The 24,119-nt window shown below is 54.4% G+C and overlaps 3 protein-coding genes across 5 annotated transcripts; 1 reads left to right on the forward strand and 2 right to left on the reverse strand.

Annotated features, from left to right (window-relative positions):
• Nucleotides 1-569: 569 nt before the first annotated feature.
• On the reverse strand, nt 570-4,954 carry ADAMTSL5 (ADAMTS like 5). Of its 3 annotated transcripts, none has more exons than XM_015886323.2 (12): nt 4,709-4,954; nt 3,728-3,791; nt 3,498-3,658; nt 3,159-3,219; nt 2,957-3,065; nt 2,746-2,873; nt 2,544-2,667; nt 2,088-2,171; nt 1,580-1,743; nt 1,221-1,485; nt 1,051-1,122; nt 570-962 (listed from the first exon to the last, which is right to left on the reverse strand). In XM_015886323.2, the coding sequence occupies exons 1-12, from the start codon at nt 4,786-4,788 to the stop codon at nt 655-657; spliced, it is 1,620 nt and encodes a 539-aa protein (XP_015741809.1). In that variant the 5' UTR covers nt 4,789-4,954; the 3' UTR covers nt 570-654. The 3 variants fall into 3 exon arrangements, with proteins under 3 accessions (XP_015741809.1, XP_015741810.1, XP_015741808.1); XM_015886324.2 differs by having other exon boundaries at nt 1,269-1,497; XM_015886322.2 differs by having other exon boundaries at nt 1,221-1,497.
• Nucleotides 4,955-7,507: 2,553 nt separating this feature from the next.
• THOP1 (thimet oligopeptidase 1) lies at nt 7,508-15,614 on the reverse strand. The gene is made up of 13 exons (XM_015886304.2): nt 15,490-15,614; nt 13,751-13,954; nt 13,000-13,148; nt 12,619-12,726; nt 12,054-12,156; nt 11,727-11,887; nt 11,463-11,598; nt 11,003-11,369; nt 10,557-10,758; nt 10,276-10,462; nt 9,890-10,018; nt 9,454-9,590; nt 7,508-9,348 (listed from the first exon to the last, which is right to left on the reverse strand). Exons 1-13 carry the CDS (start codon nt 15,503-15,505, stop codon nt 9,190-9,192), a joined length of 2,058 nt encoding a protein of 685 aa, XP_015741790.1. The 5' UTR covers nt 15,506-15,614; the 3' UTR covers nt 7,508-9,189.
• Nucleotides 15,615-15,938: 324 nt separating this feature from the next.
• Nucleotides 15,939-24,057, forward strand: SGTA (small glutamine rich tetratricopeptide repeat containing alpha). Its single transcript, XM_015886353.2, has 12 exons — nt 15,939-16,057; nt 16,616-16,766; nt 17,877-17,980; nt 18,186-18,270; nt 18,913-19,012; nt 19,737-19,841; nt 20,031-20,169; nt 20,771-20,833; nt 21,261-21,298; nt 22,053-22,142; nt 22,356-22,479; nt 22,784-24,057. The coding sequence occupies exons 2-11, from the start codon at nt 16,667-16,669 to the stop codon at nt 22,468-22,470; spliced, it is 939 nt and encodes a 312-aa protein (XP_015741839.1). The 5' UTR covers nt 15,939-16,057; nt 16,616-16,666; the 3' UTR covers nt 22,471-22,479; nt 22,784-24,057.
• Nucleotides 24,058-24,119: the final 62 nt, after the last annotated feature.

A 24,119-nucleotide genomic window follows, 5' to 3' on the forward strand; every position in this document is an offset into this window, starting at 1 on the left:
TATAAGCAGCCCCAGATCACACAGCCCCATCCCTGTGCATGCAGCCCAGACAGTGAGTGGGGGGACCCCCATCATGGGAGCACAAAGGGGATGGCACGGAGCTGCCCAGCACTGCTGGGGACCCCCAAGAACAAAGCAGCCCCCTGCACCCATGGACAAGCCCTGCTGGGTGGAAGGAGCACCCTTATAGGGCACCAGCAGCTTGCCCTATCACCAAGGCTGATCCCAACACCCAGTGCCCATGCTGTGATGTCCCCTGGGGTGTCCCCATCCCTGTCCCCATCTATGGGCCCCGTGGGACAGAGCCAGAGCACAGCTTGGGTTACGGCACAGCCACGGACCCGCGCCTCCGCCGGAAGGGAGATAAGCAGAGGTCCCCTGCCCCAAGAGAGGCACAGCCTGGCGGGCAGCCATATGGGGATGGGGACGGAGATGTGCTGCTGGAGGGGCTCAGTGAAGGGACCATATGGGTTTGATCCTTGATACCCAGCAAGGAAAGGGATACCCAGCAAGCCAGCGATAGATAGCTTTATTTTCTGCCAAAAAAATAGAATAAATTACCACTCCCCTCCACCACCCCCCATCCAAACACCCACCGGGACCCACAGCACAGCAGGAGGAATCCCATCCCCCCCCATATCCCTCCTTGGGATCTCAGTGCTGGTGTGCACAGCGCCGTCCCGCATCCCGCACCGCTCGCTCCTCGCGGGGTGACCATGGCCGTGCGTAACCATCGCGTTGCAGCAGGATACGGTTCAATGTGTGCTCGTAGTTGACGTGCCGCCGTGCCATCAGCACGTAGTCGTGGCCCCCCAGCAATATGGGGCAGCCACATGTATCGGGTACCCAGACGTATTCCAGCGGTACCATAGGGAAGCGGTGCCGGTATAGAGTCACCACCTGCACCTCGTAACGCATCTCCTGCCCCACTGAGCGCTGGGCCAGGATCCGAGCTCTGAACACTGCAGGGTGGGATGGAGCTGCATTGAGTGGGGCATCATACAAGGTGTTGCCCCCCATCCCTACCCATGCTCTGCCCCATCTGCTCACCAAAGTCACTCTGACAGAAGTGCTGGATGCGCTGGGAGCGTCCCTTGGGTGGGTGGCAGCGTCCGCATCGCCCTGTGGGGATAAAGGCTGGTATATAGCACCCAACCCCCCCCTATGGGACCGTATCCCATAAGGAGAGAGGGGGCACTTCTGAACTCCAGGACCCCCACCTCTCTGCAGCACATAGTCTGGAGGTGTGGGATGATGTAGGAGGTCACCTGCAGCAGCTCGGACCCCAGTGGGGCTTCGTGGTGGCGGTGGCTCCATGATGGGGCCCCTGCTCCTGGGGGGCACTGTGGGGAGTGGGGGCTCAGCGGGTGGGGGGCTGCCAGCCCCACGGGGCTGAGGCTGCCGCAGGGCACTGGTGTCCACCATGCTGCCCTGGGGGTGCTGGCGGGGCAGCCAGAACTCATACTCAATTCCTGGGTTGGGTTCCTGCAGCAGCACCTGCGCATTCAGGGACAGAACTAAGGGGATCGTTGGGGCTGGGGGCTCCTGCCCGCATCCCCACACTGCCCCTGCTCCACACCAGCACATGGAGGTCCTCATCTGTGGGTCCCGGTGCCTCCAGGCTCTCGGTGCCATCAGGGCTGCGGGCGTAGAGCAGCTGTGTGCCAGCTGCCTCATAGGGCCCTGGCCAGGCAATGGACCAGTCCCCATTGAGCACGTAGCGTCCATCGCTCCTCATCAGGGCTGCAAGAGGGAACACATCTGGGCTGGGCTGGGAGGGGGCATTGAGCCCCCATTGGAGGCCCCCAGGAGGGCAGCAAGTGTAGGGAACACTGAGTGTGGGGTGCTCCATCCATTTGGGTACAGTCCCATGGCACAGCCAGATCCCAAGGGCAGACCCCCAACCCCTAAGGGATGGGTCCCATATTGGACCTGCACTGAAACTCACAGTCACCCTCTTTGGAAGTGCACTGAAATGAGGAGCATTGCACCCATAAAGTGGGGGGAGCGGTGGTGCACAGTTGCCCATGGCCATAGGATGGAATGGGATGGAATGGGACACACTGGGAGGGGACAGAACATCCTACCGAGGAAGTTGCGGCTCTTGTCCGTCACTTTGATGTTGGTGGCCCCAGCGGGAATCTTGGTCACATTCATGTACCCAAAATGACCTGGAGGTGGGCAGGGAGTCAGGGCAGATACCAAGGGGTGTCATAGGGACAGCAGGGCCAGAGCTGGGACACACACAGGGTGAGTGAGGAGAGGTGGGGGGGATGGGTGGGCAGTGGGGCACCCCCATGGCATTAACCCTTCCTGACCCCATGCATTGGGACATGCAGGTCATGTATGGCCGTCTCCATTCCCACAGCACAACAAAAGGATCCCATGGGCCCCGGGTGCAAACTAGAGACCCCCAAACAACCCTGGGGACCACCAACCCCAGAGGTGATGGGGGCTGCAGGGAACAGGGGATGGAGGGACAAGGGAGCCAAGAACCAAAGCATTCACCCATGGAGGGGCCGGGGCAATGTTCATTCATTCACCGGAGAAGGGCTCCGTGTCCTGGAAGAGCCGGTGCACAAAGAGACACCCGTCCTGCCCCGCACCGCACCGGCTGCAGCCACGGAGCTGTGTGCCCACGGCCAGGATCCCATCACAGCCAATGCTCTGAGGGAGCAGAGATGTGAGATATCAGGGTAAGGAGAGGGAGCGGTGCTGGGGGGTCCCATCCCAATATACACCCACCATGCAGCGCCCACCGACGCACAGATCCGTGGAGCCAGGCCTGCAGCGGGTGCCGTCCAGCACGCGGCCAAAGGTGTAGTAGAAGTTGTGCCCCACGGCCAAGCAGTTGAGATCGCAGACGTTGGGGGCTGCAGAGCCAGAATGAAGGAGGGGACACCAGTGGTGGGGGGTATCAGGGCCCCTAGTGGTGCCCCCACGCCCTGGGGCTCACCTCCATAGAAGGGCACCCAGCGGTGCCGGGTCTGCATGCCCTGCACGGGTTTGTCGTCATATAGGGAGCATTGCATGGCACGGAATGGCACCGAGCCGCCAGGGCAGCCCTGTGGGGATGGCACAATGGGGTTATAGGGTCTAAACTTGGAACCTGTGGGGTCGTGATGTGCTTTAATGGATGTTCATCCGTGGATGCTCACCTGGAGCTGGCAGAGCCGGTACTGCCGCTGGTCCCCTGTGCACGGCTCCTCCTCGGCAGAGCTGCAGCACAGCATCAGCAGGGCAGGGTTGATGTTAGGGTTAGGGTTATAGTTAGGATTAAGGCAGCCCAATGCAGCCCTGTGACCCCATGGAGGCTTCTTGTGGGGCAGTGTCCCATATGGGGCTGTGTCCCACATCCCCAAGAGCAGACAGCCAAACCTGAAACCTGCTATCTCCCCCCATTCCTCCCACCCTAAAACCATCCCATTATGTGGGATGGCGCCCAGCTGCTGTGGGGTATAGGGACACATAGGGGCTGCTCTGCCCTCCCCACTCACCGCAGACACCTCCGGGTGCGGAGCGCAACGCCGTCCCCACAGGAGCTGGAGCAGGCACTCCATGGCCCCCATGGCCCCCATACACCCTGAGTTGGCTGCCTGCGGGGCCGAGTGCGGGTGGGGGGCTCAGGACCCCACATTGCTCCCCTTGGGGCTGGGACCTGAGTGGAGGAAGGGGTCAGTTAGAGCTGGGGCTGATGCCAGAGCAGCCCTGTGCTCCCAACCCTCACCTGCATCGTGTTGATGCCCAGGATGAACCAGGCCAGCAGCAGCGCCCACCACGGCCACCAGCACCTGTAGAGCAGAGACACTGAGGGTACCCTATAAGTACTATGGTGCCACAGATGGGGTGACATCATGGGGTCTCCAAGTTGAGGCAGTGCAGGAAGGTCCCAAGGATGCACAGTGCTGTGTCTCTACACCCTGAACTGCACCACTGAGGTGGCTGCAGCCCCTATATGTGATGCTACCAGCCCTATATCTCTGTGCTCACCCCATATGGCCCCACACACCACACTGCCTGCTGGGCTGGCGGTGCAGGATGGGACCTGCGTGGTGGAGGCGGTGGTGCAGCTGTGACTCAGTGCCTGCCCTGAGCTGTGAGCCCGGATCCGGATCTGCCCCTTGTGAGCAATGCAGGGGGTGCCTGAGAACTGCTCTATGTCCCATTGCTTTAGTGCCTGACCCCGCACACCCCGCTGCCCACAGACACTCATTTCCCCATGGCCCTAAAGCACCCTAAGGCCTCAAACCACCCCACATCCATAAAACCACCCCACTGTCCCCAAACCACCCCCCAGCCTCACCCCACCCAGCAAAGGGGTGCGGGGGCCCCAGCCCTGCAGCAGGGACAGGGCCATGAATGGGAATCCCCTGGTTGAGCTGCTTAACTCCCCCCCTGCTGCACTTATGGGGGGGGTCCCTGGGGGCATAATACCCTCCTGCACCCCATGGGCAGCAGCAGTACAGCCAGACTCCCCACCACCACCCCTAGTTTACCCATAGGGGTCAAGGAGAGCCTATGGGGGAAGAGGGGTCGGATCCCAACGAGGGGCAGATGATGAGGTGCAGGAGGGCACCACGTGCCTCAGTTTCCCTGGGGTGAAGCAGAGCTCTGTATACCCATAGGGCAGCATAGGGGGGGGGTCCCACATCCCACCTCCCCCCCATCAGAGGGGCTCTAAGGGATCCAGCAGAACGCAGGGGCTTACCCGGCACCGTGTGTTCCCCGGGGGTGGGCACGGGGTGCCAGGCCGTCCCGCCGCCCTATTACAGCCATACCCGGCCCCATTGCAGCACCAGCACCCAGGGCTGCACCCTGTCAGTCCCGACCCACAGATCCTGCTATAGGGCCGGGCACAGGGGCAGCAGCTCGGGACCCTCCCGGCCGAACGGGCATCGCGTGCGCAGCTCCCGGGGCGGCCGCGCTCCCCTCCCGCTCGCCTCCCGTCCCTCCCCGTCGCGTTATTAATATCCAGCCCCAAAGGTGCGCCCAGCCCTCCCCAATCTCCTGCTTAACCCTTGGGGGCCCGCGGTGCATCGAGCTGCGGGGGAGGTTCGGCTTTGGGGGGGGGGGGGTGGTTGTGTGTGTGTGTGCGATCCCAAGTCGGAGCTCAGCCCCAACGCTGTGGGGTGACACGGGGTCTGGTGCTGATAGAGTTGGTATGACCATGGGGTGGGGGGAGGTTTCCTGCCGTTCCTGGCACCTCACTGCCCCCCAACCCCCCCCAGGGTCTCCCCACCCATTGGCATCACACAGCGCAGCACAGCCCGGTGCGGCACACAGGGAGTTAAAGGGATGGGATGTCCCTGGGGGGGGGCACAGCTGCCGACAGCCCCATGCTGGCCGTTATCCAGACCCCCCCCCACCCTAAACCAAGGCCCAGCTGCAGGCGCCAGGCAGGGGATTCCTGCAATGGGGCACCCTGGGGTGCAGCCCCCCCCCCGCTACAAGTGGGACCCCGGTCCTGAGACCCCCCCCACTCCCAGCCCCATTCTGCTCCAGCATCATGGGGGCTGCGTCCCAGCAGCTGCAGAGGGACCTTGTGAAGGGACCTGGGGGGGGTCTTTGGGTTCTGGAGGATGCAGCAGGGCTGGGAAGGGGGGCAGATGGAATGGGGGGTGGTCACAGCATCCCCCAAACCCTAAGCACGTTGCCGCGGGCTCCATCCCCACCCAGCAGCACAGGGAGGTGGGTGGTGGTGCCTTAGGGCCCATAGCATCACCTCACCCCTGTGGGCAGCCTGGAGGAGAAGCAGTTACAGCATATGGGATGGGGGGGGTGAGGGGGGGAGGCAGGTGCAGGTGATCCTATAGCATCACCGTGCAGGGCACAGTGCAGCAGGATGGCACAGGGAGAGATGCCTGGTGGATACATCCAGGATGAGGGCAGTGGGGCACTGTACCAGAGGGGATGGCTGCTGGGGGAGGTAAATGTGCTGGGGGAGGAAACCAGCACAGCCAGGATGTGGATGGAGGCAGAGCAGAGCATGGGGCAGCAGCACGAGGATCCTCAGTGCTCTGACCCCAATCTGGGGTCCCAACCCTTGGGGCTCTGCCCCACTGTCCCCCATCAGGGTGCCTTTGGGAGCTGCTACCAGCTGATGGAGTTGGCCAGCGGGAGGGTCTATGCTGCAAAGGTGATCCCACATGCACGGCTCTCCATACCAGGAACCAAGGAGAGGGTGAGTCTGGGGGCATAGAACACCCCATGGAGGGGAGCAAAGCCCACAGCCCTTCCTCCCCCTCCTCCTTCCTGTATCTCTGGGTTGATCCCTTCCTTCTCACCCCCATCTCCCCAAGGGCAGTGCATTGGGTTGGGGGGAGGGGGGTTTGTTGGGCTCTGGGCTCACCCCAATGCAGGTGGAGAATGAATTGGAGCTGCACAGCCGTCTGTGTCACCCCCACATCATCCGGCTGCACGGGCACTTCAACACCCACAGCCACCTGTACCTGCTGCTGGAGCACTGCGGGAATGGGGTGAGTGGGGTGGGCAGGGATTTGGGGTGGGGGGCGAGCAAAGTGGGGGGTGTGCTGTGCTCTGAGCCCACCCCATGCCCTATCCCAGTCTATTGCTGACATCCTGCGGGCTCGGGGAGCACTGACCGAGCCGGAGGTGCGTTATTACCTGCAGCAGGTGATTGCTGGGCTGCACTACCTCCATAGACAGGGCATCGTGCACAGGGACATCAAGCCAAGTATGCAGTGTTATGATATAATGGGGGGGTGATGGGGGAGCTGTGGCTGCCCTCATGCTGATGTCCCCCTGCAGGTAACCTGCTGGTGAGCAAAGAGATGAGGGTGAAGATCGGGGACCTGGGGCTGGCACGGCTGGTGGCAGCAGGAGGGCGGCGCTGGGGGTGAGCACAGCCATGGTACCCATATATGTGGGGTAGCCCCATAGAGCTCACAGTGCCCTCCATGCAGGGCGCTGTGTGGCACACCGGGATACCTGGCACCGGAGGTGCTGCAACGCAGAGGCCATGGGCTGCCATCAGACGTGTGGGCATTGGGTTGTGTCATGTAAGTAATGGTCCAGAAGGTGAGCAGGGGGTGCTGACAGCCCTACTGAGCACACAGAGCCCCCCATAGGTACACGGTGCTGATGGGCAGCCCACCTTTTGATGCGGCACAGCGGCAGGAGCTGTACCAGCACATCCGTGCAGCACAGTATCCCACGCCCAGCTGCATCTCACCCCAAGCCAGAGCTCTCCTTGCACAGCTGCTGCATCCCAAACCCACAGCACGACCCAACCTGCAGGCTGTGCTGGACCACAGCTTCTTCAGCAAGGTGTGGGGCAATGGGGGGAGCAGCCACGGCCCCATAGATACAAAGGGAATCACTGCTTGTCTCTGTGCAGGGCTTCACACCGGACACGCTGCCACCCCACGCCTGCTATGCTGTGCCCATCCTCAGCTTGCTGTGGGGATGGCTGTGCCATAAGCATCGTGCTGCAGCCAACAGGAGCAAAAGGAGCATCTTCCTTATCCAGACCTAAAGCACAACGATATCCGCATGGGGAAAATGTTTATTAGTGCTAGGAATCATCTAAAATCCAGTCATTGAAACAAGCAGGGAGGGATGTGACCGTTACAGACAGCACACACACACACACACACCGGTTTGTTTGCCCTTAAAGGTTAATAGAACGAAACAAGAAAACCCACAGGTGGGATCTCTCTTCCCTGGTGGGGATATGGGGGGGGGGACACACACAAAGTGCAGCTCCAAGGAGCCTGGTGCAAGACAGCACTGAGCCTTGGGGTCAGCCCTATGAGCAGCACCTCTGACCGCACACGAGTTATAAAGAGGAGGGACAAAGTTAGATGGGAAGGAGGGAGGAAAAGTGCATGTTTTCCCTGCCTGGTTTAGAGAAAGAGGCAGAAGAAAACCCTGAAAGCTCAGATAAATGTGACAGTTATAACACTCAAAAAGGGTCAGTTTGAGCACACCCAGCCCTGTGCAGCCTGCACCTGGGCTCACCTATGCCTAAAACAGAGGGTGGGGGGCAAGGGGGGAAAGACAGGATGCCTACGTGGCCCCATTGAGGAGCACCAAGGAGCTGCATTGCTGCCCATGGATCCATCCTCATGGCAGGGGGAGGGAGGATGGAGGTGGCTCTCGTGTCCCCTTGGGTTTTGTCTTGCTTCTCACCCAGCTTTCAAACCAGGGGGTGAAACAGCTCAGCTGGAAGCTTGGGGACCAGAGGAGAAGGGCAGGGAGCAGCAGGGGATGGCAGTGTGAGCTCCAATAGCTGCAGGTGCCTATTTCCACCCTATGGCATGTGGGCACTGCCATGGGGCTCCTCAAGGCCATGCTCCTCTCAAGGCCAAGCAAAGGGCTGGCTGCAGTCCCCCATAGCCCAGCCTCTCCCAGGCCCTCCCATGGCTCCAGGCCCACTGGATATTTTTATCCCAAGCATCTGTGCTGTTTGAAGCCTCCTGCTTTTTTTCCATGGCCCTCCCCCCCCCAAACCCTGTCCCACCCTGGCTTAGAGCTGACACCAACAACAACACACCCTGCTGCTCTGACCTGAGCCCTTAGGGCAGCAGTTACCCTAAGATAACCCCACATATGAGGTCCTGGGCTCTGCCCCACACATACCCTGCCCCCCCCCCCCCCCCCCCCCATTGAGCATTGCAGCAGCTCAGGACAGGACATTGTGGCAAACACAATTGGTTTTTAAGCACCGAAATCTTCCTATGTTTTATTCCACAGCTGCCCAGAGATGAAGGATTCCTAATCAAACCTCCTCAGGCTGGTTTGTTTTGTGCTCAACAGTAAGGCTGCTCCGGTCACAAAACAAGGCCAGCCCAATGGGAAGCCTCATAAGGGATTTTAAACCAATGATTGGACTTCTCACTAACTTCTCACCCTCCTCCCCAGCTAAAAATGAGACTAAAACTCACCCCTTTCTGCAGAAATCGGGTAAAAAGTTCAGCTAACTTTTGTGGTTAAGTCACAGCCCCATCTCCCCTTTATGGGCAGTGACAAAGGGGATTCAATTTCCTACATCCAGACAAGGACCAAAGCCAGGTCTGGATGCCCAGATGGGCTCAGAGGAGGATCCTGGAGGCACAGCTCCAATGGGGAGAGCCCAGGATGCATTGAAGTACCGGGTATTGCTGGGCCTGAGAAGACTGGTGCGTAGGCAGAGGAGCTGGCTTGACTCAAACGGGCTGGAGCAGCTTCTTAGCAGGCTGAAGGCAGCGAATTGCTTTCCACCTTCAGTCCTTTGCTGGCCAGGAAGGCATCCTGCTTGGGATCACGGCCCAGGAACTTCCTCAGCATGTCAGAAGCATCCAGGGACCCACCGGGATGCAGGATACAATTCCTATAATCCATGCCCACCTGCAAGGAGAGATGGGGGCGTATGCAGGACCATCCTTCTGACCTCATCTCCTCCCACCTCCTTCCCTTGGGGAAGGGTTTGGCCATGCAGGACATCCTCCTTACCTTGCAGTTCATGATCCCCTCCTGTTTGAAGCGTGTGTGGAACATGTCCATGGAGTACACTTCGCTCCACAGGTAGCCGTAGTATTGGGCATCGTAACCTCCAGCCAAGTGGCCAAACGTAGCCGGCATGTTTGTACCTTCACAGCAAAGGAAGGGAAGGGTTTTAATAGGAAACACTGCAGGAACTGCTCATGGAAAAAAGCCCTTCATGCCATAAATGTGTCAGAGAAGGTGCTGTATCAGCCCATCCACAATCACAGGGGAAACAGGGATGGAATCTCCCATTATTTTTGGTATGGTTTCTGCCCTGCTTTTCCTGGACTCAGTGGAAACCATCCCCTCTGAGCCAGCAGGAAGCCCCATCCCAGAAAGGAACCTGCAGAACCAAAGCCACACAAACAGCACGAGTGGGATCCCCAGCAGCAGCCCCACGTACCTGGGGTGGCAGGGACACCCAGCACCTCTTCACAGAGCTGTGCAAACACCTCCACAGGGTCGGCCTTCGTCTGGGTGTGCAGCGCCTGGTCCACCTTGGCCAGGACGATCTGACGCAAGTTGAACAGCCCTGTGAGGGGGGGGAAGAGAACTGAGGCTCAGGGGCTTCCATAGCTCTCCCCACAGATGTGGTTCCTTCCTCCCAGGCCCCTCAGTCCCCACAGGCAACAAGACAAAGCCTTTCATCTAACCATCCTGACCAGCCAGGTCACCAATAGTCCCTTTCCTTATCCCCTACCCAGCAGACACTCCAGCAAGGCTCTGTCCTCATTGGGAATAGCACACAACCCTCCATTCCTAACTCCCACATCCCTTTTCAGCACCTACCCGTGTTTGCTTGCCGGGATTTAATGAGCTTTTCCAGCAGTTCATCAGGAATGGGGTTTCCTGTTTTGTAATGTCTGGACATACGCAGCAGCGGTTCCTTTTCCCACACCCAATTCTCCAGCATCTGTGATGGGGCCTCAACAAAATCCCTCTCCACGTGTGTCCCACTGAACATGGCATACTCCGCCTAGGAGATAGTCAAGCACATCTCCAAGTGGGACATAGCCTTATGTGAGAACACAAGGGGGGAAGGTAACAAAACTAGACCAGCCAGACCTCACCTGAGAGCACAGTTGGTGCATGACATGCCCGAACTCATGGAAATAGGTCTCCACTTCGTCGTGCTGCAGCAAGGAGGGAGCATCTGGTGTGGGCTTGGTAAAATTGGCCACCATGGCAGCCACTGAGATCTGCCGGCTGGAGTCTGGCAGGAGGCAGCCTGGCTGCAAACCGAAGCAGGCAGCGTGCCCGTACTTCCCTTCCCTGGGTGAGGAAGAGGAGTTTGTTACATGGATGCTATCAGACTGCCAGCCACGAGCCACCAGACAAGGCACTGAGGTCAGCTCAGCAGCCCCAATGATGCTGCAGCTCACATAGACCCAGTGCCCCCAGGACAGCTCTGCCACAGCCACATGGAGGGGAGAGGGATGTCCCCTTCTCCTCCTCGGGCACACAGCAGACTCTGCTCCCACTGCTCCTCATCCCTCTGCTTTGCCCTGAGCCTCACCGTGGGTACAGATCCAGGTAGAATTTGCCAATGGTCTCCCCGGAGGAGGTGTCCTTCACTGTGTAGAGCTGGACGTCCTCGTGCCACACCTGAGCTTTCTCTTCCAGATGGAAGGTGAGCCCCAGCAGCTCCTGGTAAATGGCCAGCAGGCCTGTGGTGACCACCTGCATAGGGAAGTACTCCTTCAGCAGATTCTGGTCCACGCTGTACTTGGTTTCCTCCACCTGATTCATGTAGTAGCGCATGTCCCAGGCATTGATGCGGTTGTCAAACTCCAGGCCTCGCTTCTCACATTCTTTCTTTTTCAGGTCCAGGATCACTGCCCGTTCCTTTTCCCCAAGGGGTTTCAGCTTCTGGGCCAGCTCATCTGGGAAAGCACAGGGGACAGTGTTAGTGCCATGGGGGTGAGAACAGCCCATTTGGCCAAGCAGTGCCCCCATTCCCCTCCCACCCCACATACCTAGGAAAGTAGCCACTGTCTTGCTGCTTTTAGCCATGTTCATCTCCAGCACGAAGTCAGCATGCGTGCTGAAGCCCAGCAGACTGGCTTTTTGAGCCCGTAAATCCACCAGCTCCTTGAGGATCAAGCAGTTCTCCTGCAATGCAAAGGCACACGGCTTACATGAAGCAGGTAGACAAGAAAGGAAGCATGAGTTGTCCATGGAAGAGTCCTAACTGGCATTCCCTCCTTCTAGCCCTGCTGGCTAACAGCAATGCCACCTACCTCCTTGCACCTCGAGTTGAACATCTCCTCCACCTTCCTCCTCGTCTCAGGCACGTAGCATTTCTTCAAGAGAGGGAAATAGTGTGGGTATTTCAAGGTGACTTTCAGCTTGCCATCCTCTGTCTTCTCCAGAGAGTTCAAGAAGTCCTCAGGGAGTCCCCCTAAGAAAAGAGCAGACAAATGACAAAGAGCCCTGAAATATCAGGTCTGTGCACAGAAACAGGCTTTGGCTCCTTTGCCAGAGCAATCCCAGTGCTCACTGGCTGGGTACTGCTGTACCTGACCCACTGCTACAGCAGAGAACTGTAAAGCAGAAGCAGTCCATACCTAGTTCCTCCCTTGAGAAGGGCAAAAAGGTGGTGTCCTCATTCAGGTTCTTGTTGAAGTCAATGCAAAGGACACTCAGCTTTTTCTTAATAGCTTTGATTTTCTTGAAAATAAGAGATGAACAGGAAAAAAGTCAATCAGTCCGAATGGGAAAGTCAAACAAGCACCGTTCAAATCTCCAGCCAGCAGCCTGCCTGCTGAGTTGCCCAATGCTTTGCAGTTGGCTTTTATTCAAACATAACACTGCAGAATTAATTGCATGTGGGCACTGAGCTCTCAGCTTGGAACAGGCTCTCTTTGATCACACCTGGTCGCCAACAGCCACCTCAGCAAGGTCCCAACTGCCTCCTGCCTGCTCAAGAGCTGCATGTGTTTAAGCAGCTGCCTCCCCTGCCCTTATTCCATCTCACCTTCTGTTTTTAACCTAGATTCAGGCCCCTTCACTCAGCCACTAGCTCATAGTATGAGGGAGACCCTGAGCAGCCCAGCCCATCTCAGCCCCAACTCCAGTGGGACTCCCTCCCTACCACCCCACAAGGCTTCCCCTGCTTGTCTATGGTCTCACCTCCTGTGTTTCCTCAGGCAGATGGAGTCCATTTCTTTTACCCAATTTGATCAGCCTCTCCAGATACCTCTTTGCTTCAGGCTTCAGCGAGGCACTCTCTGCTTTCTCCTGTAAAACAAAGCCCATGAGAGCACAGGGAGCCAAGAGATCAGGCATCCTCACCTAACTGCTGCAGAAGGTTCTGAGATCTGTTGGCAATCATAACACCAGTGACACAAGGTTTGTGGCACAGCCTTCGAATTTCAACTCCCCAGGTCACGTTAGCATCTAAACCATACAACTATTCAGTTCCAGACCCAGCATCAATTGCTTCTAAGGGACAAGGGAAGAAAGCTGGCTGTCAATGCAAGAAGTTTAAGTTCCCTGCTCAGCAGCACATACCTGGAGCCAGACAATCCTCTGGTACACATCCTGCCTCATGCTCATCTCCACATCGAACTCCGAGAGCTTCTTGTCAGCCTCAGTGCTCGCTGCACGGATGTCTTTGCATGGAGAGACGTGCTGGGGGAAGTCCAGCATGTTCCGACGGACTGGAAAGAGAACAGATAGGTTAAAGAAAAGGCAACAGCTTCGTGTCCAAGGGCTGCTCACGAGTAGGAGGGCAGACAGCCATACCCCAGGTGTGTTCTCTCCTGACTTATCCCCACTTTAGGAATGAATATAGAGAGAACATTCCCTGCTACCATTGGGTAACACCATGCCATCACACCATGTTACTTTTCAGAGCCCCTATATTGATAGCAGTGTTCAAACAGACCAGACACACATATAGGTACCCATCCAGTGCCCTGGAGAAGAAACTAAGCGTGACAACAAGGTAAAGATGTCTGTAATGTCCAATTAGTTCCTGTTTGAAGCACCCTGACATTGAAAATCAACAGACAGCCTTGAAAACAAACTGCTCCTCCCGCAGACCTTCCTGCTTCCAAAGCACTGCTCTCATTTTAGACTTAGGTTTCCGTTCCAAGTCTACTCTTTGCTTTGTATTTGTACCTAGCTAGAAAAGCATCCGTGCCACCGAGTGGGTCAAGGGAAGGCAAGAGATGACAGCACAGAGCCAAAAAAAGGAGCAAAAAATAGACATTAAGATATAGATAACCTGCAAATGAGAGCTCCCAGTTCACACTCATACCTGTATATTCCACTTCCACATCAGCCAGTGCTTTCAGGGTGTTCTCATAGGACACCTCGCCCTGCTCCTGGGATCCCACACGGTCGTACACCAGCTTGGTCCTCTCGGTGAGCTCAGCAGCCATTCGTTCGATCTGCTCAGCGCTCAGATCCCAACGCAGCTGGTTGGCTGGAGGGCGGGGGGACTGACTGTCCACCACGTTACCTTGGGAGGAAAGGGAAGCAGGAAGGAAATCATACATAAGCAAGGAGGAAAACTCAACTGGACACCCAGAACTCAATAAGGACACTCCATAGAGGAGTATAGTACGGCTGTGCTATACTATAAGGTCACATAGCACTGGTACATGGCACCCTATGGCCTCAACCACATAAAGGGGCTGCATTGGGATGGGGGGACTGACTGTCCACCACATTACCTTGGGGGGGGGAGGCAAGCAGGAAGGAAATCATACATGAGCAGGGAGGAAAACTCAACTGCACACACAGAGCTCAATAAGGGCACCCCATAGAGGCCCAGCAGGGCTGTGATAAGCTATAAGGTCCCATAACACTGGTACATGGCACCCTATGGCCTCAGCCACATAAAGGGGCTGCATAGGGGAGGGGGGTCTGACTGTCCACCACGTTACCTCAATAGGGGCACTCTATAGAGGCCCAGCAGGGCTGTGCCTTGCTATAAGGTCACATAACACTGAATATGTATATGGAACCCTATGGCCTCAGCCATATTTAGGGGCTGCGTAGGGGTAGGGGGTCTGCCTGTCCACCACATTACCTTGGGGGCGGGGAGGCAGGAAGGAAATCATACATGAGCAAGGAGGAAAACTCAACTACACACACAGAGCTCAATAAGGGCATTCTATAGAAGGCCCAGCAGGGCTGTGCTATGCTAATAAGGTACACATAGCACTTGTACATGGAACCCTATGGGCCTCAGCCACATACAGAGGGGCCGCATAGGGAGGGGGCGTCTGACTGTCCACCACGTTACCTCAATAAGGGCACTCTATAGAGGCCCAGCAGGGCTGTGCTATGCTATAAAGGTCACATAGCACTGGTACATGGAACCCTATGGCCTCAGCCACATAAAGAGGCTGCATAGGGACGGGGGGTCTGACTGTCCACCACGTTACCTCAATAGGGGCACTCTATGGAGGCCCAGCAGGGCTGTGCCTTGCTATAAGGTCACATAACACTGGTACATAGAACCCTATGGCCTCAGCCATATTTAGGGGCTGCGTAGGGGTAGGGGGTCTGACTGTCCACCACATTACCTTGGGGCGGGGTGAGCAGCTATCGCGTAGGCAGGAAGGAAATCATACATGAGCAAGGAGGAAAACTCAACTACACACACAGAGCTCAATAAGGGCATTCTATAGAGGCCCAGCAGGGCTGTGCTATACTATAAGGTCACATAACACTGGTACATAGAATCCTATGGCCTCAGCCACATAAAGGGGCTGCATTGGGACGGGGGGTCTGACTGTCCAGCACGTTACCTCAATAGGGGCACTCTATAGAGGCCCAGCAGGGCTGGGCCTTGCTATAAGGTCCCATAACACTGGTACATAGAACCCTATGGCCTCAGCCACATAAAGGGGCTGCATAGGGGTATGGGATCCCTTAGGGCGCCCTATCCCCATGCTGTGCTCTGTACCCCCACCCCAGGCCTCCCCACCCCCATCTCCATCCCCTCTCATTGCTCTGTGCAGCCCTGCTCCCCCCATAGGCCGCTACCTGTGGGTGGCGCCATGCCGTTAGGCCTCGTTTCCCCGCTGCTGCTGACGAGGCCACGAAGAAACCGGGCCGGCCCCGCGTAGCGAGCATGTGCCCGAGCAACGAGACGGGAGGATAGAGCGGCCGCACTGAGGGATTATGGGAGCTGGGAGGACCGGGCCGCTCTCTATATCCCTTCAGCTCAGCCTGGAGAAAGCAGAGCGGCTCCATCGCCATCTCCGCCTCGCTCATAACCCTGTGTACCGTCGCACCGCCGGTAGAGAAGCCACCCAACCCGGTAGGCCGCACTGCCCCGTTTCTATGGCGACACACCGCCCGCCGTCTCTATGGTTAACGAGGAGGAGCCGCAGCCGCACTTCCGGCACATCGGAGGACTAGCAGAGCGCATGCGCAGAGCGCTCCGCACCTCCCCGTGGCTGTCATGGCGGCGGTGGGGCGGGGCCTGGGTGCTGCGCATGCGCGTTGAGCCTGCGCGGTCCCTTCATGACAGCACGCATGCGCGGCCGGTGGGTTTGGCGCATGCGCAGTGGTGCGCCCGATCTGGCTGAGGGGAGCGTCGCGGTGCCCGGTGAGCGGGGAGGGGCGGGGTCGGGCCTAGGCCTGTATGGGGCCTGTATGGGACCTATATGGGGCCTGGCCGGGGAGCTGGGCTGTATAACCGGGCTGTATAGCGGCCCAGGCCTGCTTCCATGCAGGAGGATCCATTTCCCCTTGGGGTCCGGTGTAGGCCGTGCCCCAGGGCCTGTGTGTGGCTCCCTTGCTGTGTAGGCCTTGAGCCCATAGGGTCGGCCCTGTGTGGGGGTCTCCATTGGGGGCAGCGTTTAATGTGTGTTGCCCCCTTTGGCTTTGGCTCATAACCCGGTTTAGTTTAACAAGAGGAGGGCTGTGGGTTTCCTCAGTGCTGAGTTAGTTTGAGACATTCCTATGTACTTTAAAACCTTCCGTGTTATTCTATTGCTGGGGGCTGTGTGGGGCAGGACAGCACTGTGTGCTTGCTGGGACAAGGGGGCTGTTATTAGAGTAATAAGATTAATTCAGGCTCTTGAGGCCTTTCATATAGGGAGAGAACAGCAGAAGAGACCTTTAACTCCCTGCCCTTTAGGTCATATAACTTCTTTCTCTCCAGTTACTCTTCTTTTAAGCTAGGAGAAGTCCCAACAGATCTCACCCTCTCAGAATGGCAGACCAGAAGCGCCTTGCATACTCCATCATCCAGTTCTTACATGACCAGCTACAGAACGGGGGGCTTTCTCCAGATGCTCAGGAGAGTTTGGAAGGTAGGTGACCATATACTCTTATATATATATATACACTCTTATGTGTCTGGGTCTGTCAGCCCAGCTCATGGAGCAACTTGAACATTTAGTTGTTCTTTACCTTATAACTTGTCTGGGCTGTTTCTAACATCCAGCCCTTCCCAAGGTTTGAATGAGGTTTTTCTTCTTGGGCAGATATCCAGGGAATTAGAGATGCCGATTGCTTATCTGATTCCTTGTTACCTCTTTCAAAAGTAGATTAGCTTGAGGAACGGATATACCTGGGATCAAAAGCCTCCCTGACCCCGGGTTTGAGAGTTAAAACTTTTTATCTTCCATTAGGTTGAACGGAGAGCTTTATAACACAGTGTATAATAAGAACTCTGTGGCAGTACGGAAATGATTTATACTTAGAGTCTGCTATCAATGTGCTTTCCCACATCACACCGTGAAGCATTCATACAAGCTTTTGCAGGGGGGGGCATCCCTGGTAATGAGAGCACACTGATCTTAAAAGATCTCCCTAAGGAGCTTATGCTTTAGTGTTTGGCCTGTATGTTTGTCCCATTGCCTGCAGAATGTGGTTATCTTTCTGAATGAGGCAGGAACAGAGAGATCAGGGATAGTGTGTTGACTGGACACGAGCAGCTTCTTCCTGGTGCTTCTGGATTGTAAAGAATGGTATAAGAGTTTTATTGCTGGGTTCCCCTCTGTCTTTGCTGGGGATGGGATTCTGACCTGGTGTAGGAGGAGCTGCAATGTGGGTATCATGGACCTTTGGATGGCCACAGGGCAGCCTCCTAATGGCAAGTTGGCCACAGCGTGGATCAGAGCAGCCTCCTGATGGCAGGTTGCTTGTTTCCTGTGCTTTCTGAAGCATGTTTCTCTCTCCTTGCTCTGAGCTTTGGGAGTTGCCAGTAAAGCCCTTGTTCTGTTCATGTCCACCTGCTCTGAAGCTGCTTGGAGAGGGTTTATGGGGGGGTGGGACTTGTGACTGATGCTTCCCAGGCACTTCTTTTCCAACATCAGTGTTTGCCCAGCTCTGAGGGTAACTGTAAGAAATCAAGTGTCGTGGAATAAAGCTAAGTAATTAGAATGGGATGAGCTAATGACCTGATTCATTATGCCCAGTGGCCATCCAGTGCCTGGAAACAGCATTTGGAGTCTCTCTGGAAGACCAAGGCCTTGCAGTGTCACGGACTCTGCCTGAAATATTTGAAGCTGCTGCAGGAAAGGTGAGCAAATTGCCTAAATATGTGCTGAGTTTGAATGTGAGCAGCCAAAGCGATGAGCTTTGCTTGGTTTCTGCAACACTGCTGCCCCCCTGGAGGCGTGTGGGAGTGAAATGTTTGGGGCTTGAATTGCTTGGGGAAGGGGGAGGTGTGGAACTTCTCTGTGGGAGTCCTTATCTCAGCACAGCGTTCTCTCTTTCCTTGTAAGGAGCCTGAACACATCAGAGCAAACTCGGAGCCAGTCACCCCCTCTGAAGACGACATAGCTGAAGCTGAAAGGCTGAAGACTGAAGGTAGCTTCCTCTAGAGCCGGGGTTTAATGAGGTTTAATTGGCAATAGGGAGGAAGACTTAATTCACTCAGCACCTGGGGAGTGCATGCATGGGGTCCACCTTTTGTTTCTGCTTGTTTCTCTGCTCGTGTGTAGGTTGGTGTTATTTAGCTGCCATAGAACTCATGTAGACAGCTGGATCAGCATTTTCTTTAGCATTCCAAAGGCCCATGCTGTGTAGATGTGGCATCTTTCCCGTTGTGCTCTCCTCTGCGTGCTGCCTTTTCTCTGCCATTCAAGACAGCACGAGTAGTGCTGACGTACAGCAGGGAGCTTTCAGCAAGCAAATGCACTGCGTTGATTTCCAGAGCACAGAGTAGCTCTGGGGAGGCCTCTGCTGTGCCTGAGATGGGAGAGCAGCTGGGGATGCTGAGGGAGCTTGCAGGATCCCATCTGAAAGGCTGACAAGTAACCTGAAATGGCTGAGATACGGATCTCTTGCAGCACTACTGAACATGCCTCACACTCGCACACAGTTTGATAGATCAGGAACAGATGCAAGCTCTTGGCTTCTCTTTTTTCCTTAAGAACAGCAGAGATACAGGCCTGTTGCTTTTGTTTGCCTTGATTTTTAACTTAATCAACCTCTTCTCCATTTCTTTAGGAAACGAACAGATGAAGGCAGAGAACTTTGAAGCTGCTGTGTCTTTCTATGGGAAAGCAATTGAGTTAAATCCATCCAACGCTGTGTATTTTTGCAACAGGTACTGCTTCTTTCTTCCCTTGCACACCAGTGGTTTTGGCCCTTACTTCAAGCTCAAAATCCACCTTTTAAAGTGTTGTAGGCCACTTGTTCCATCGCTTGCTCTATGTGGTGCTTTTGCTTTTGTTTTTTCTTTAGCTCAATGACTTGCTCTTGGCAGCTCCATGCCCTGGCACTTCTCAATAGGATGTGGGTGTGGAAACAAACTCTTCAGCATTTTTAGGAGAGATAAAAGGGTTCCAAGGGACGCCGCCTGCTTTCATACAATTAACTCTTTAAGTAAAACAGAGGGCTGGGATTTGAAAGGCCTTGTTGAAAACAAAAGCAAAGGAGTAAAGTGAGGCAAGCTGAAGGCCTGCTATCAAGAACCTTATGTGGAGGGTATGGGAAAATGGGAGAGGGGGTCCTTATGGCTCAGAAATGGAGATGTAACGGAGGCTGAGAGATCAGACTGAGCCAGGGATGGGATGCTTTCCTGCTTCCTTCCTCTTGGAAGGCCTGTAAGGAGGAGTGAGAGCTCAGATCTGTTTGCAGTAGGACTAGAAGGTGAAAGCTGAGTGTTTGGATAGCGACCTGCTCATGTAGGCACAGCCTGGATTTATGTCAAGTTCACACTTTGACTTTCCCTTTAGAGCAGGAGGCTGCAGAGAGGGAGCAGAGGTGACCTTGATCAGCACATTCAAGCTGATAAGTGTTTTCTGCCCATCTTTTCTTCTTCTCTCCAGAGCTGCTGCGTACAGTAAATTAGGAAATTATGCTGGAGCAGTCAGAGACTGCGAAAGAGCAATAGGCATCGATCCAAACTACAGCAAAGCTTACGGCAGAATGGGGTAAGTACGAGAGCAGGTTTTTGTGCCAGAATTGTAGTCTCAAAGTGCTTTGTGGTAATTACACTATCAGCAATGTTCTGCCCTGGAATGCCGTGTAGAAATACCTGGTGTTTCACCTCTGCTGGGGGTGGAGGAAGGCTGCGAGTGCTTATCTCCCTCTTTGACTTTCTTTTATTTCCCCTTTAATAGCTTGGCTCTCTCCAGTTTAAATAAACACACAGAAGCTGTTGTCTACTACAAAAAAGCTCTGGAGCTCGATCCAGACAATGACACGTATAAATCCAACCTTAAAATAGCTGAACAGAAAATGAAGGAGACTCCCAGTCCGGTAAGTGCTGAAATCAATGCTTAAGTGTGGATGAGATTGAATGGAGATTTCTTTACTGTGCTGCTGCAGGTGCTGGCAGGAGCTCGGTTGTGTTTAGAATACAGCTCTTGCATGCAGATAGATGGAGGGGGGATGATTAATGAGTGCTGCTGTGACCCCCCCCAATAAAAAACCCAGAGAGAGCAACTTGTGTGCTGTGCTGGCACGCAGTCACCTTGGGCTGGGAAGTGAGGCTGATTAGAAGGAGCTTTTAGAAACACTATTTTAGTATCTTAAAGGGGATTTCTGCCTTTTAGAGCCTCCTGTAGCACGGAGGTGGGCAGGTGGGTGTGTTTGACTTGGCAGGTGTGGTGGGTTGGGGCAGGACGTCACTAGCACGGCTGGGCTGGTGCAACAATGCGTGTGATGCCATCATTGCTATCAGCATGTGCCCTTTGCCTCCCTGAGTGAGCTGATCCCCATCCTGCCCTTTGTCATGCTTTAAAGACCAGCTTCTGATAACACTGGGAGCATCGAGGTACCATTCATTGCAGCGTGCTGTTTATTGCATCAGAAAGTGAGAGGATGTCACCACCCACGTGTGGTGTCTTTATTCTTACAGACCGGAGGTCCCGGAGGATTCGATTTAGCTGGCTTGCTGAACAACCCTGGCTTCATGAGTATGGTAAATGCGGGCACAGATCACAGCCAGGCTGTACTCAGTCTGTGCATTTATCCATTAAAGATGAAACGTTTTGGGACGTGGAGTGGGGTGTTCCTGTGTCTCATGAGCAGCTTTGCTGTCGTTTCTTGGTGTTGCTGCGAGGAAGCTGTGCTTGTATTTTGCACCCAAGTCAAATAAAGAGCCAGTGACTTATTCACAGGCTGCTCCTTGTGACGTGCTGGGTGTGGAAAGGGTGCCTGTTCTGCATTACCAGCCTTGTCTTGTGTGTTGCACTGTGCTTCTCTTTGCTATTTTTGTCCTATTGATCTGTTTCCAAGTATTTCTGCCTTCGCTTTGTTCCTAGTTGAATGGCACAACATCTGCATATCTACCCAGGCATTTCTGACTAAATAGGGTGTCATTTTTTTTTCTTCCCCTCTTTAAATAGGCATCTAACCTAATGAACAATCCACAAGTACAACAGCTGTAAGTTTGATCCCGCGTTCTCTTTCCTCTTTGAGTCACTCCTTTGAGGCTGTGGTGGGAGGGGGGTGGGTGCTGGAACCAGAAATGTGGAAGGCAGCCCTTAAAGCAGCCGTGAACCAGTGTGTGTTTTGAGTACTCTGGGCTGTGTTGAAGAGGAACCTCAATAGGAGGCATCTCACCCTCTGTTAGAATATCTCTATTCCTTGTAATGCAGAGTTATGGGGATCAATTCACATCTGTCCGAAAGCTGAGACAATATAAAACCATGAAGTGAATAAAGCCTCTCCAGTCTGTCCCTTCAGAGCTCAGGCAGTCAGTGGAGCCCTTCTGGAGCTCAGCCTTACTGTATGAGGCAGCCCTGCTACAAAGCCAAACATCTGCCACCATTTCCATTTGCTTCTGCCTGCTCCTTCCACTCCTGTTGTCAGCTGAGGTTCTGTGCCAGGTGCAGCCTGAAGACTTGAAGGGGCTTTGCAGACCCTGCACTGATAGCCATGAGTCAATGTTGAGGCTGTCAGTAAACCTCATTTGGTGCAGAGCTATCAAATACCTTGTGTGAGGAGGAGCAGTGTAATAATTAAGCATAACACCAAGGAGAGAGGAATATTTGTCAGTACAGTAAGAAGCTGTTATAAATACTTCTGCATATCATGCAGCTTAATGATACAATTGCTCTTCTTTTCCCCTTTTAGTATCAAACAAAAAAGATTTGGGTGTGTTTTTCTACTCTGAGCAATGACTCTTCTTTCCACAGCATGTCTGGGATGATTTCTGGTGGCCATAACCCCATGGGAGCAGCAGGCACCAGCCCCTCCACAAATGACCTTGCCAGCCTCATACAAGCGTGAGTAAAGAGCTGGCTCTTCTCCATGACCTTAATCACTAAACAGACTTACAGATATTGTGATCAAAAGTAAAAACTTCAGTTAAGGGTTGAGTAAAGCTGCACTGTAACGTGAACTGCTTGTTAGAGCAGGGTTCTGGCAGTCACCTGGGATGAATTCCATAGCCCTATGGGTGTGTGAGGACACAGTAACTGTAGCTTGTTCTCCTGCAGGGGCCAGCAGTTTGCTCAGCAGATGCAACAACAGAATCCTGAACTAATAGAACAGCTACGAAGCCAGATCAGGAGTCGAACTCCAAGTGCCAGCAATGAAGATCAGCAGGAATGAGCATTACAGGTGAGGCTGCGGGGAGGATCTCAGTGTTGTGCTGCAATATCTGCCTTGTGCCTTCACTTAGCAGCTCAGTTTCTCTTCCCCTCCATACAGACTGAGCTCTCTGCTGCTGCTGTGCCTTGGGGAGACGCAAGGCTCAGCTCTGCAGAGCTTTGAATAGACCTCCCTCATGCTTTGTGACTGGCAGATGAATGGTGTTAGCAGTTAAAGGGGGCTGCTGATGTTATAGGTCTCTGATGTTGAATTGGGGTTGCTGTCTTTACTCATAAACTCAATTCACAAATGTCTTCTCTTCTTGTCTCTGCAGTGCAGTCCGTGGGATTCACCTTCTTTGCTTTACAAACTGGAAGCCATGTGCGTGGTGCCATTTGAATTGGAAGTGTCCAAGAAGGGGAGAGAGGGGAGGGGGGGGGATAAAACAAACCCACCCCCAACACAAAATCCTTCCTATGACCTGCATGTTCAAGACCAGCTTCACACTTTTCTTCCCCCAGTCTTCGTCCTGCTCCTCCCCCTCCACCTTTCCCATTAAGTTTTCTTCTGGAAGATCCAGCAAACACCAAACCAGCACCAAACAGTCTTTCTAAAGAGACTCAGTCATTCACGACGCTGTTACATTTCTATGGTCTTTGCTACGTTGGAGGGCATTTTTTAACCCCTTTTTGAAGAACGATGAGCTCTTCACTACAGGACACCTTTGCTTTCCTGCCTACACTTCAAAGAAGTGTTGGAGTCCCACCTCCATCCTGCTTCCCCTCCATCTTCCTGCCACTTACAAGACAGTGACATTGGAGACCACTGGATCTTCTTACCTCCAAGGACAGGCTTTCTCTTGATGTTACTCATTCAGGTCTGTAGCAACGTTGTGTTGTTCACACACATAGGATCCGATGGCTGCCTCTCTAAGGTTCCCATCATTATATTGGATGGGTTGGGATTGATGAGGTAGAACGAGCGTTTCCAGTTACACCTCTTGGGGTCCATCCCCAACCTTGACAAGAACTCATTTAGTGTTAATAGTAATTAGTGTTGGAATGAGCCAATCTGTGAACTAGTCGGGTGGACATTAAGGAAAGATATCATGTTTTCGGTGTTTAAAAGGTTTCTCTTTTGCTTTTTGATGCATGTAAGTAACCAACCCAGTTGATAATAGGAGTAAAGAGAAGGAAGGATGGAATAAGAAGCAGAAGGAATCCAAATGCTCCTTGGATATAGAAGGAAATACATGGAAATAGAGAATGAAAGGGCTGCTGGTTCAATGTGGGAGGATGGAGGAGATCCTTGTTGCTGGATACCTGCAGCTTCCCACCTCCCACAGCATCCTGGATGGGGATGGAGGCTTTGGGATCAGCTATAGGGCTGTATTAAAGGGTTTTCTAATGTATGGGGCCCTATTGCTGGGCATGGGGGCAGCTGGATGGCTGAGGATTGAATGGGAGATATAGGAGACCTGGTGGTACGAATGAGCAGGTATGTTGAATATCAAGGGAAACCAACAGATCTGTACATGCTCCGTAAATTTAATCTGTGGTTCATGTAAACTCGTGAAGAATAAACTATTTGGACACTCTTTGCTATCTATCCCCTTCTTATCACAGTGATTGAACTATCCGGCTCCATCAGCACAGCGGACAGCGCTGCCA

This window comes from Coturnix japonica, chromosome 28, assembly GCF_001577835.2.
Source record: "Coturnix japonica isolate 7356 chromosome 28, Coturnix japonica 2.1, whole genome shotgun sequence".
NCBI lineage: Eukaryota > Metazoa > Chordata > Aves > Galliformes > Phasianidae > Coturnix > Coturnix japonica.